Here is a 14,631-nt window from a genome sequence, read left to right as displayed (position 1 = left end):
TAATAGTATTAGTCTGTAATAGCCTTATAATTAGCTGTGCACCTGTATATTGTAATGGGGAAGTATCCCATCTGGATGCCTGACAGATCTATGAGATTACCCAGGGTGCTGCAGTGTGTTTACAGACATATTTCATTTGGTAACAACTAGCAGAATTAGCAGTTGTATAATATCTTTTGCTGTAGATTATGATACAGGTTTTTATACAACATGCAGAAAATTATTTATTATAGAATATATAAACTTAAAGATGCACTACAAACTAAAAACTATTCAGTTGATTTTATTAGCCTTCTCCCTACCCTAGCCAGAGCCACAGTGGCTGCTCCATGTAGTAGTTTTTTCCCAGGGCTCCCCTGGCTCTGTAATACACAGCTGACAAAGTAATTCCATTTGACATTTAAAAAACATGGAGGAGTGTGTGAGGAAGAGGTCCAATCCCTAGATGCAATATCATGATGCCAGCTTGTGATTGGTCCATGATGGCAGCTTGTGATTGGGCCTACTGCTAACACACCCCATGCCGGTTTTTATTCAGGGTTGCGAGAAGAACTAGAGGAGCAGGGAACAGCCCCCGAGTCTCTGGCTAGGGTAGGGGAGAGCTTAGGGAAATGTACCAAGTAGATGGTCGGTAGTGCAGCTTTTACCAATACAAAAATAGCTCATCACCTCCATAAAAAAAGCTGCTGCACTCACTGATTACCTACAGCCCTACTTACTCTATTTATAGTGATAATGTAGACTATAAAGACAATCTGTGAGACTATGAGGTAAGAAAGGGAAACAATAGAAGAGCTCCTGTAATAAAAATAATAGGCACAAAGCACTTTTAAAAGAAAAACTATTAAAGAATGATATAGTAGAAGTATGCTGTTTAAAGCTTAATATAATGGATCTTCACGTTTTATTATATTAATAACTTTTTATGATGCTCTTCCACTAGTTTTTTATTATTAAGAAAATATTCCACCCAAAACTAAAAATGTAGGTTTTGTTTGAATTCACTAAGATAAAATAAAATGCAACGTTCTACTTACCCTGATTGCTGTTATGGTCCAGTACTGTGATTGTCTCTCCTGCAAGCACATGCCTGACATTCATTGTCATAAGCATGGGAAGTACATGAGAAAGGGGCACTGAAAACACCACTTTCAGTATGGAACAGGCGCACCCAGGGGCGGATTGGCCATAGGCACTACCGGGAATTTTACCGGTAGGCCGATGACCTGAGGCCGCCCGTGTGCCGCCTGACGTTTTTTTTTTTTTTTTTTAAACAAGGAAGATGGCTGGCCCCTTTCCCCGGGACCAGCCACCTTCCTTCTAGTGGCCGCGGATCTGTCCCTCCCTCCCCCTCTGCATGGCCTATGTATCACATTGGACGTGCACCATGTGACAGGTGCCGTCCCATGTGAGCAGAGCAGAAAGCGCGTCTGGAAGCGGATGACAGGTAAGTGTGAAGTGGGGGCACTGATAACAGGTGTGGGTGTGTGTGTGTGAAGGGGGGGGGGCTGATGTCAGTACAGTGTGTGTGTGTGAAGGGGGGGCTGATGTCAGTACAGTGTGTGTGAAAGGGGGGGGGACTGATGTCAGTACAGTGTGTGTGAAGAAGGGGGGGCTGATGTCAGTACAGTGTGTGTGAAGAAGGGGGGGCTGATGTCAGTACAGTGTGTGTGAAGGGGGGGAGCTGATGTCAGTACAGTGTGTGTGAAGGGGGGGCTGATGTCAGTACAGTGTGTGTGAAGAAGGGGGGGGCTGATGTCAGTACAGTGTGTGGGAAGGGGGGGCTGATGTCAGTACAGTGTGTGTGAAGAAGGGGGGGGCTGATGTCAGTACAGTGTGTGTGAAGAAGGGGGGGCTGATGTCAGTACAGTGTGTGTGAAGGGGGGGGGAGCTGATGTCAGTACAGTGTGTGTGAAGGGGGGGCTGATGTCAGTACAGTGTGTGTGAAGAAGGGGGGGGCTGATGTCAGTACAGTGTGTGTGAAGAAGGGGGGGCTGATGTCAGTACAGTGTGTGTGAAGGGGGGGCTGATGTCAGTACAGTGTGTGTGAAGAAGGGGGGGGCTGATGTCAGTACAGTGTGTGTGAAGAAGGGGGGGGCTGATGTCAGTACAGTGTGTGTGAAGGGGGGGCCGATGTCAGTGTTTTGTGTGTGTGTGTGTGAAGGGGGAAATAATGGAAGTACTGTGTATGTGAAGGGGGGGGCTGATGTCAGTGTTGTGTGTGAGGGGGGGCTGATGTCAGTGTTGTGTGTGTGTGTGAGGGGGGGGGGGGCTGATGTCAGTGTTGTGTGTGTGTGAGGGGGGCTGATGTCAGTGTTGTGTGTGTGTGTAGGGAGGGCTGATGTCAGTGCTGTGTGTGATGACAAGGGGGCATGTGGCAATGTAATGTGGGTGTGAGGTAGGTGGTGGCTAAAAGGTGCTATTTTGTTTGTGGGGTGATGGGGTAATGTAATTTAATAGTGGGGCCTATTAATTTAAAATGGGGTGGTTTGGGGGCTATTAATTGAATGTGGGGGTGAGTTTGGGGACAATGAGGTCTATTTATTAAATTTGAATATGAATTATTTAATGCCAGGATAGTTGTGAGAAATGGTTATATTTATTAAATGTAAATGCTATTAATTTATTGCTGGGGCTCTTGGAGGGAGGTTTATTTATTCAATGTGAATGCTAGTATTTTAATGTTGGGGTTGGAGGGAGGCCTTATCATTATATGCGAGTTATTTTGATTTAACACCAGAGCTCCTTAGAGTTTTCTAAATTTCATGTACCCATTTTCTTTTCTAGATGGGGCCCCCAGCATTTCAGCATCCAGACAATCAGCAAACTGAGCAAGAGACACCAGAAACAACAGGTAGGGAAAGCAGCAAGAACAGGTAAGAGAGAACAGGACAGTTTGCCAACTGTATTTTTCTATATTGGCAGTTCCTTTGCACCCTGTTATTAAATAAACACAAATATGTACAGTCATTTCCAAATGTTTTGAGAATGACACAAGTATTGGTTTTCACAAAGTTTTAGACCTTTTTGTCAGATATTGCTATGGTTTACTGAAGTAAAATTACAAGCATTTCACAAGTGTCAATGGCTTTTATTGACCATGTCATTAACTTTATGCAAAGAGTCAATATTTGCAGTGTTGACCCTTCTTTTTGAAGACCTCTGCAATTTGCCCTGGCATGCTGTCAATCAACTTCTGGGCCACATACTGACTGACGGCGGCCCATTCTTGCCTAATCAATGCTTGGAGTTTGACAGAATTCTTGGGTTTTTGTTTGTCCACCCGCCTCTTGAGGATTGACCACATGCTCTCAATGGGATTAAGGTCTGGGGAGTTTCCTGGCCATGGACCCAAAATTTTGATGTTTTGATCCCTGAGCCACTTAGTTATCACTTTTGCCTTATGGTAAGGTGTCCATCATGCTGGAAAAGACATTGTTCACAACCAAACTGTTCTTGGATGGTTGGGAGAAGTTGCTCTTGGAGGATGTTTTGGTACCATTCTTTATTCATGGCTGTGTTCTTAGGCAAAATTGTGAGTGAGCCCACTCCCTTGGCTGAGAAGCACCCCACACATGAATAGTCTCAGGATGCTTTACTGTTGGCATGACACAGGACTGATGGTAGTCCTCACCTTTTCTTCTCTGGACAAGCATTTTTCCAGGTGCCCCAAACAATCTGAAAGGGGATTCATCAGAGAAAATTACTTTACCCCCGTCCTCAGCAGTCCATTCCTTGTACATTTTGCAGAATATCATTCTATCCCTGATGTTTTTACTGGAGAGAAGTGGCTTCTTTGCTGGCCTTCTTGACATCAGGACTTCCTCCAAAAGTCTTCACCTCACTGTGTGTGCACTCACACCTGCCTGCTGCCAATACTGAGAAAGCTATGCACTGGTGGTGCCTCGATCCCGCATTCTGGGGTATATGCAAATTGCCATCATAAAAACTGAGACATCAGACTTTGTGAAAATAATATTTGTGCCATTTTCAAATTTTGGCCATGACTATATATTGTGATGACATTTTCTGTTACTGGTTTACTACTGCTAAATTTAGTTGCTCATATTGTCCTACTTACTATGTATTAGTCAAAGTGTACCCATCACTCGTACACAGAGAAGGCAGCCATTATGTGGGTGAACCAATAATACCACCCAACTGTCCCGATTTCAGTGGGACAGTCCTTATTTAGGGTTCTGTCCCGCCCAGGGACATGTTTGTCCCATCGGTGGGAATGTTGGGGGAAGGGTGCTATGTAAAGGGGAGTATAGCACTTTACAGACCTCTGGTGGCATAGTCGACTTTGTACTAATTCCGCCTCCTTTTGTGCTTGCCCCACCTACAGTTGATATGGTCCCGCCCACATGAGGCCACTTTCAGAAATTTTTCCAGGGCCACTTTAAGTTCCCAATCCGCCCCTGGGCGCACCTTAGTCTCCTGCGGGGCCCACTGGATCAAGGTAATATCAGATGGAAGGTGAGTGAACTCCACACAAGGCTGTTTCCACTTCACATGAATATAAATGATGCAGACCAGCGTTGGGATAAGTAAAGCTACAAAGGTGAGGGTGTGTAGGCACCAATGCTCACAATGAACAGTGTAAACATTTCGCTGTATCTGGTAATGGAAAAAAATACAACATAGGCCCCAAAATCCATACAAAGGACCCAAGATGTCTATGTTCAGAGGAATGAAAGGCACAATGTTTGGACGATGTTCTTCAATCCTTATTCTCTGTTAAAGTTCTTTTGTTTGACCAAAAATAAACCAGTTTTAATGCACAGTGTTCTAGTAGCTTTTTGAAAATATCCAATAATGACTTTCTTATTTTTATACTAAACCAATTAAAATAAAATAGAGATATAGCAGTTTTTTATTGGTACAGATTGTATATGTCCGGGAGACTCCCGAAATTCGGGTACCCCGCATATGGCGACTCACTCGTCAAAATGACGCCATTGGCAGTGAATTGCGTCATTTTTGCCCTGCCCCCTGCGCCAAAACCGTCATTTTGTCATGGGGGTGGGGCCAAAATGACGCGATTGAGGATGTAAAAGGTTAAGATAAATCTATACAAACACTCCTAGGCTCAACAATCCAAAGGGTCCAATATATATGCAGCTATCTCATATCTTAAAACATTTTATACTGATGTTTGCTACTGTACTGTATATCAGTCTGCACATGTTACTGCTTGTTGATAATGCCTGTCATCTTCATATAATGGAAGTAGCCGTTGTGCTGGCAAAACCAGTACTCAACCTATGAATTCACTTGGAACTTGTAATGTCACTAATGGACAAAGTTTCTGTGAATTTATAGACTGTATTGTCATGAGTATTGGTTCAGCCTCCAGATTGGTTGCTTCTATTGTCAGTAGGTGACAGGTACATTTTAAGAACCTTTGTTGTACAGAATGCTTTAATTTTTACACTAGTATACCAACTGTTTTGATTTGGTATTGATCAGTGGTCGAAGTGGGGATGTATAGGCTGCTAAGCCATACCGTCACTTCTCCTACTGCCTTCATTGTAAACCTATCAAATTCCATTCACTTATGTTGCCATTACATTTTTCATACCGCCACTTCTAAATTTCCATACCGCCATTTCTAAATGTCCACTTCGTCAACTGATATTGACACTAAAAATAACATATGACTTTGTATACTTACCTAAAAACTGTAATAAAATAAAATAATTTCTTTTCAAGATTAAGATCCTATAGATAATACTGTAAAAACATTTGCATACAGAGGGATGCTTATTTCTAGTAACTAATTGGGTGTGCCCAAATTATATTTACAAAAAGGTAAATTATGTTACACAATAGTTTTTGGAGGTGGTCTGGAAGGTAAAATCACAAAAAAGCAAACTTGCCTACTCTCACGGAATTTCCGGAATGCTCCCGAAATTCTGGGAGTCCTCCCGGAGGAGTAGGCACCCCTCCTGGATCACAAAAAATGGCAAAATTCACGGCATTGAATATTGGGGGTGGGGCTTAATAGCGTCATTAAGCCCCGCCCCGCTATTCAATGCGGTGAATTTAGGCATTTTATAGTGGGGGGCGTGGCTATGGTGACACAAAGGCGTCTCCTACCCCTGTCACGTGACCTGTCCACCCAGAGGACAGAGTCACAAAGTCAGCAACTATGCAAAAAAGCCATGGAGGGCCGCATCCAGCACAAAGGCTGTCCACTGGACAGCCCTGCTATAAATAATACAATACGATTAAGCTCTTAGTAATGCTAAAATCAAGCTTGATATTGCTTGTTAGATAACTGACAAATTTGCTTTATTTCTTCTTGCACATATTAATAAAATAAATGAATACAGCATTGTTCTGAGTAGTTGTTTATCACTGGAAAGCAAAGAACATAAACTAAAAGTGTTAACTATAAACAGTAGTGTGAGCTCGGTCCTCACCAGTAACAGCTATAAGCAGGGGCGGATTGGGAACTTAAAGTGGCCCTGGAAAAAATTATTGAAGTGGCCTCATGTCGGTGGGACCAAAATAACTGTAGGTGGGGCCAACACAAAAGTAGGCGGGATTTAGAACTAGAGGAATTTGGTTGTAGTAACATTTAGGAAAACCTAGATGTGATAACTTTACACACAGTGGGTCATCTCTAAAGCCATGCAGGGCAAATGTAAAGTATACTATAGGCAGCCCCCTCTTAGTATAGTATAGTATAGGTAGCCCCCCAATAGTATAGGTAGCCCCCCTTAGTATAGTATAGTATACTAAGTCCCCCTCACTTACCTTCAGTTGCTCTGAGCAGCGTCTCTTCTCACATCAGGTAGACAGGAAGTGAAGTCAGACTTCCTGTCTGCCGAACAGCACCATGGGAGCCTAGCAATTGGCTGCCTGTTGCTGCCCACTGAACACCAATATTTTAGATTGCTTTCCTGTACGTGCCTCCCCCCGCCGCATCTAAACCCGCCCCCCGGGAAAATCTGAGGTGGCCTCCAGGTGGCCTCGTTAGGCATCGGCCTACCGGGAAACTTCCCTGTAAGGTCTATGGCCAATCCGCCCCTGGCTATAAGTATGTCACGTCAGGCACCAACAGAAGTATTGTAACAATATATTTATGTTTATTTGAACTTTGAGCAGAATAAACAATGAATTGCTATTTTATTTTTTAAAATGTGGGTAAAATAAAAATAACTAAATATGTATTCTCTTTCATTGCAACTCTCTCATAATGTGTTTTATAGTTCACAAACACTTATATGTGTATGGGTAGGGAAGAAAATACAACAAATTCCTTCTCTTGCTCATCTATAACCTGTCAATGTTTTAAACATTTTCATATAATTCCCAAGGTTATACCAATGTTATAGCTTCATCTGAAGAAATATATTCAAATGTAAACCAATGCAAAATGTAAAAATAGACCAATGACATAGACACATAGAAGCATAGAATTTGACGGCAGATAAGAACTACTTTGTCCATCTAGTCTGCCCATTTTTTAACCTATGATAACCCCCAACCCTATTTGATCTTTTATTCTTTGCAAGGATATCCTTATGTCTATCCCATGTTCAAATTGCTCTACTGTATTAGCCTCTACCACCTCTGATGGGAGGCTAGTCCACTTATACACTACCCTTTCTGTGAAGTAGTTTTCCCTATGACATACCTCCAAACAATTACCCAGACAAAATGTGGACATTATGAGCCAAGCCCCAATGTATTTATTTTACTAACAGATATTATATAGCACAATTAACCCAGCACTATGTCTTTGGAGTGTGGGAGGAAACCCAGAGGAAACCAACACAAACACGGGGAGAACATAACAACTCTACACCAATAGGTTCCTGCTCTGAGTTCAGCCAATGACACCAGTGCTGTGAGGCATCAATTCTAATCACTGTGGCACCAAGTTGCCCCCCAATCCACCCCACTCCCAAGCTACCCAAACCACACTTGATCTTCCCAAACCAGCCCAATCCACTTTCTGATTGTCCAATCCACTTTCAAGCAAGCCCCACCTATTTCAGAGACTGCAAATTGTGATTGTGACTAAGCCCTTCCCACTTTCCAATATTCCACACCCCTTTCGGGGACCATGATTCAGTACGATTAGTTCGCATAGAATTATCTGCATTACTTGAAGACATTTTATACCTTAAAATTGTATCTGAATTACAGCAAATCCGCTGTGCGTTCTGTGAAACCACTGCGAAACTGCATATTTAAGGTATCTGTTTAAATCACCTGCTGTTTGTTTAAGCAGCATTAGTCAAATGTTCAAATAATGAATTCAAATGAGCATTGGCAAGATGAAAGGTAATTCCAATACAAAAGAACAAACATTCCCCAATAATGCTCCTACGAGGTGACACAACTAACATTAGCTTTGATCTAGTACAAGGTCAACAATGAAAACAGTTTGCATTTTGTTAGCAAATAGTCCCAAAAGTTGGTCCTCCATACAAGTAGCATTAAAAATGAAAAGTAACGCCCAATTATTTGGAAATCCAGACTGGGGGGGATGTAAAAGTTGGGTTATAAAGTAAGAGTTTGATATGTGTAACATATATGCAGAGCCGTAACTAGAAATGTAATTACCTGGGGCAAGAAGGAAAACTGAGGCCCCCTGACCCTCAACTGTTAACCATCTTAACCTACAATATTAATTTCCCTGTGCCCCCTTCAGCTTTGACCCTGGGCTATTGGCTCTCGCACACCCCCAGTTACAGCCCTGCATATGTGACATACAATATATTATCTGGCATACCTGATATGAGGGATACAGTGTCTTTCTCCCAGGACACGACACTGACATACTCCTGCACGGAGGGTTGAGTGAGGCACTTGAATACAGCCGCGCTGCCGCGCATGGCGCTCTGATCCTCCACCCGCACTGTGTACGGCTCCCTGAAAACTGAGACACAGACATATATCACCAGGTAGCATTGACGTTGAATATTTGGATATTCCTGATATGCAGATGACAAACAAATTGTTGCACGAAATGCTATGAATGTGACTAAATGTGCTGTCATTTTCTATTGAATACTGCTGTGTTATAACTGAAAGCACAACATTAAAAACAAAGTAAACAGAAATTAGTCTTTATTGAAAAATAAAAAAATAAATGGATTTGCTTATAAAAGAAAGAGGCGCTGCAATAACGTGTGCCCATGTTTAGGCTTCAGTGCAACTGCATTTCACGGATACCACAATTGTCAAGCTCCGAATAAAAGAACCCAACTGTACCTGCATGTGGAAACCTAATCTGTGTGATGATCGCTGCTGCTAGTAAATTAAAAGTGCAGATTGTGTGAAGTGTAAAGTTATATCTCACCACCTGAATCTAGGGGCAAAAATATTCAAATATGCATATGCAGGGCAGCTTACACCTTAGGAACACTATTGGCTTAATCCATGATGGAGAAGAATGCAGATAGTTGTAGGTTATAGACTTAGCAATAGCATACATTCAGAACCAGCTATATATGATTCTATAGCTTTATGTATTAGAACGGGCATAGACTCAAAGGGAAGAAAATATTTTGACTCTTTATAAAGCACCATTGAAGCCTCACCATGAATTTGCAGCTCAGCTTTAGGCAATCATTCATGGCCATGAAAGATTCCAGTGGTGAGGAAAGACTGTCTGAGCTAGAGTTATAGATTTACACTAGAGATCATTAAAGGGCATGGGATCGACACTGATAAACGAGCTGATATGAATATAGTGTTTATGCCGTTTATTTTTATTTTATGACTTCAAGTTTTCAAACAAAACAAAGCAGAAAAATAACAAACAGCGGGTGCATATATATATATATATATATATATATATATATATATATATATATACATACATATACCCATACACACACAGATATAAGTCCTTCAAAACAACAGAGCAAAGTTGCCAGTAAGGAATTAAATTTACAATGAACAGGGGGGCCTACCGATTGAGATAGTACATACCAAAATATAATAATGAAAGGGAGGAGGGAAGAAAACCGATGGGGGGGGGCAGGATGGGGCAAGGTTAGTCCCAACAACCCATTCAAAGACAAGTGTCCAAGAGAGAACCGCTAAAAATCACATGTGTAATACACTTGGGCACAACTACTAAGTTAGGTCTGAGATTCCACCTGTTTTTATGCAGTAATTTTGCTTCGTGAGCCAATCATGTGACCTAATAGCTTAGTTCATGAGTTACTGGAAAATTGCAAAATTCTCCTAACTAAAGCGCAAATTTTCTTCATAAGATTTGGGCTGGTGGGCAAGACCACCTCATATGTAAAAAGTCAAACACTAACAGAACTATATAGCTTCACCGTCTTCTATTCATATTAATTATCTGTCCTTTCCATATGAATTTCTAAAAGAAAGAAAATTCCCACTGTATTTTTAAAGGAGTCAATAATGGTTGTGGCGGTGTCTGCATTTAATTATATTTTTATTATACTTATTAATACCAGTCAAGACAATATTCTCTGTTGTATATATGACATTTCATTACATTACTATATTGCATACAAATAGGGTAATGTGATTTTATCATTTCCTACTAATACTGCCAACACTATCTCTATGCTACCGTTAGGTATAATGATAGCGTAGAGACACTTTCATTTTTATTGGCTTTTACTACTGTTTTTGAGTTGGATGCATCTCGAGATACATCCGACTCAACATACACATGTACTTAAGCTTTTGTTTGCATACGTCTTTTTCTGCTTTTGTTCAGAGTCCAACTATGTTCACCTCCAACAAAATAAAGATTTGAGCCTCAAAAAAGATATCCACTATGGGATCCTAGTGGTAAAATATATTTTGAAATGGAAGAATTGTCATTGACGCATGGAATGAGTAATACATTTAATAAAACTAGATACATAGAGTGTTGATGAAAAAAAAACAATGGTACATTTTAAAAATAATGGGTTTGCCAAATATCTGTAAAAATGTTACAGATAATGTTTTTGATGCGGAACTAGAATGATTAAAAATCTGTAATCAAAAAACACATTTCCATATGAATGTGATAGCAGTCCGCAAGTATGTAGCATCAATTTGTCAGTTAAGCAAAATTCCCTCCTAAACATGTGCAGAGATTGGGTATCTTTTGTAGATGGTGAGACCAGACCATGAAACCATGTGATTTGAGCTGTTAAATAAGGATGTTTGCAGAAAGACTTGAATACATGATAATGCATATTCCAAATGTTTGGGCTATTTGGATGAAATAAGCTAATTTCCTATATCTCAGAAGCACTGAGCTAAGAATCCTAAGCTGATTTTAGAGGTCAGAAAATGTTAATTAATGGCCAAAATGTAGCAGGTGTACAATCTGCAGGAAATCGTGGGTGATCCACCAGTGGAAACTTGCCGGATGTAGCCCAGGTGTAAATTGTTGCTTGTGCCAGAGGAGAGGAAACATGAATATGCTCTGGGATATTAAGAACTGTCTTAGGAGCAGACCACTGTTGGAGGAGATAGAATAGTAGTGGGACTATATTTTTGGTTATCTCCTGTGGCACAGTCCAAGGCAGACGCTGCAGTTGAGGCTTCCTTGAGACACACCAAAAATGGGAGCTAAAGTATACAGTCTGTTCTGACTGGATGAAGAATTCAATTTTCAACAATAACCCAATGGTATGGATCAGAAACCTTATGTAGATGAAGAAGCTGGATAAATTGCACTCCAGTCATCTGGAAACAAACAAGCATGTCCCTACTAAGCTGCAGGGGTTTATTACTCCAGATAAAACACATTATAGGTTTCTGAAAATCCATTACAGTTTGGGATATGAATAGGTTGAGCCTAAATAAAATATAAGATTGGTGAGATGACATTCTTTTTTTGCTGTTTGAATACGTCCAATCATTTGACTTGGACGTGGCTTCATGATAATGCCCTTACTGTGTATTGCCTACGTAATTCTGTCCATTCCCCACCCTGTTCACTCCCCGAAATCATAGGCTATAGTAAGTGTCCACACATACAGGCACGACCATTGCCACTACCTGGCCCGCTCTGGAGTTTCTCTAGGAAGGAAATCAATGGACCTTATCGCATCTCCATCCAGCTATATTCCCACGCTAGTCTACCAACTTTAGTGTGAGTTTTGGTGGTGACACCCTGGAACTTTTTCTTTTCTCTCTTTTCATATATTTATTGTTTTACCGGCAATTGTTTTTATTATATAGGGCCGTCTTTGTTGTGGCCAATAATACTATTCATTAAACCGGTTTTACTATTTTTATGCAAGTCTCAATTCATTATTTGTATTGCCTAGATTTTAGATTGCCTATTTGTGTTTAACATTGTATTGCATACACGTTTATACTAACACATACCCCCCTCTTTTTCCTCCCCCTTTCCCTCTATCTACTCTCCCCTCTACTTGTCCCTTCTTCCCCCTTTTTTTCTATTTGAGGTCATCCTGACTCATGTGGATACATCTAGGCTGACCGGACTAACCCTTCATTGATGTACAGTTCATCGTTATTTTTTCTATTTTTTTATTATTTTTTCCATTATTATTATTTTTTCTATTTTTTCCATTTTTGCCAGTACTGTAAAGAGACCTGATATCCATGTGACTTCATGAATTAGGGATTTTGCAACTAACTACATGTAGATTGATATTAATATTTCTGTTACAATATACACTGATACACCATCTGAAGCTATTATATGGTTAACTGTTGTATTATATGGTTCTATATTACCTAATATCAGGTTGACTATTCATCTTATTCTGCTCTATTATCACCTTGCGAGCGCAGTCGGCACTTATTTGTTTATATTGTTTCACAAGGAGGGATACCTTGGTTCCTCTGCTGCTACAGGTGTATCACCGAACCTGTTTTTGAGCGCATTTGTATTTTTGCTGTATAGTAAGTGTCGTTTGCACTCGAAGCTGACTTGGACGCGGCTGCATTCTGCGTATCATCCAGCTCTGAACATGCGCAGAGTGATTTTTTGCGAACAATATGTTTCGAAACAGCTAGATACGTTCCTTAATTACTCCATCCCTTAGACTTTATGTTCTGGATCATGTGTCAGGTCACCACTGTTTAAGCGAATAGGAAAAGAGGAGAAGTAGCTGATTTTGAGTTCAACTTCCTAGCTAAAAACAAATCTGTTTTTTTACATTTCTCATAGATGATGCAATTATTGTGCCTCATTGTCGTCTCTACACTTAACTGCAGTTTTTATGCATCAAGTCCATTAACACTTGTGTAGATCAAGACCTTTTTGTGCAGCATTACCAGTCTGTTGTTTTCTTTAGTTAGCAAATGGATTTTGGTCAGTCTGCCTTTCTTCTTACAGGAGGCTGCTTGGATAAAAAGGCCTCAATACTTTGTGAGCAGCCCAGACAAATTTGGGATGAGGTCCCTCGGTTAATATTCTTTTCAAAACATAAATCAAGTTCATCATCAGAGACACGGAAAATCTTGTAGTAGGGACTCATTAAGGTTGAGAAGTATCTGGTTACTGTCAGAAGATCAATCATGGTATGGTCCAACTAGGTGTTTGGGTAGTTTATTGGGCTGAGTAGATAGAGAATCAAAGAGTTACTGAGGAAAATATAATCTATATAACTATAAGAAAGCAGAAAGTCGAATGCTGGGGCCATTAATATTGACTGAGGTAGTAGGTAATCTATTCAATAGCTCCTGAGAGGATGAGGAAATGTCCAGATGGACCACAGTATATGTCAGAACATTTGAATCAGACCCGATGGAGCTACAAGATGTCCACTCTCTTAAGTTTTGGGCACAAGGTAAGTAGAGGGGAAGGAAAAGGAGAAGGAAAAGGATGTGGTGAAGGGTAAGGAAATGGGAACAGAGAGGTAAATGGGTAGGGGAAGAAAAGGGGTAAGTGGGAGAGAGGCGATAAGGAGAGAAGAGGGAAGAAAGGTATGGGGGAGAGAAGGGGTGGGAGGGAGAAGAAGAGTAAGGGGAAGGTTAAGGTGTGGAAGTGATAAGGGGAGCACGATGGTGGTATGGAAGGGTATATAGTAAAGTGTAAATGACATACTAACATATGGTGCATTTGCAGCATAACCATCAGAACAGTGAGAGTACTAAAAGCAGTGATAACCTATAATAAGGTTATAATAATCGATTACAGTGTTGGAGAGGTATCTGTTCTGTTTAAACTTCTGTTTAAACTGGGATAACAAAGATTTAACTTGGGGGAGGGAACTTGAAGGAAGAGTTTGTAGACCATAAATATAGGATAGTGGAGCAGGAACATATCTGGGCTCAAGTTGCAAACTGGCAATAACAGGTACTTCAATACTAATAATATAGTTTAAAAGCCATAAAGAAACATAATCTAGGCAACTGAAATGGAGCTCAATTAGTGATAAACAGTGTTAGGCCCTACATTATTGTAAAGTTGTAGACCCTCTGAGCTAGGTGCCGGTGTACTGGCAGGCTGGAAGGAGAAATCCAATGGTAGTTGTCTGGGAGCTTCAAGGAATGGTCATGTTCTGAAAGCTAATGTGCTCTGTAATGTTTAAATGAGGAAACCCATCTATATTTCCTATTATGCAATCAGAAAAACCAGGCAACTGAAGAGCAACAGAGATTTCTTCTCTGGTGGTATAATGGCACACAAGGAGCACAACATTATTC

At 40.7% G+C, this 14,631-nt stretch overlaps 1 protein-coding gene across 3 annotated transcripts in view; it reads right to left on the bottom strand.

Moving 5' to 3' along the window:
- DSCAML1 (DS cell adhesion molecule like 1) overlaps positions 1 to 14,631 on the bottom strand; it is a 197,599-nt gene that overhangs the window by 152,102 nt on the left and 30,866 nt on the right. For all 3 annotated transcript variants that reach the window (XM_075189928.1, XM_075189929.1, XM_075189930.1), the window contains exon 3: positions 8,753 to 8,899. In XM_075189928.1, the coding sequence (XP_075046029.1) occupies positions 8,753 to 8,899 (147 nt within the window). The remainder of the gene's footprint in view (positions 1 to 8,752; positions 8,900 to 14,631) is intronic.

This window comes from Mixophyes fleayi, chromosome 11, assembly GCF_038048845.1.
Source record: "Mixophyes fleayi isolate aMixFle1 chromosome 11, aMixFle1.hap1, whole genome shotgun sequence".
Lineage (NCBI taxonomy): Eukaryota > Metazoa > Chordata > Amphibia > Anura > Limnodynastidae > Mixophyes > Mixophyes fleayi.
This window is presented reverse-complemented; position numbering and strand designations above follow the sequence as displayed.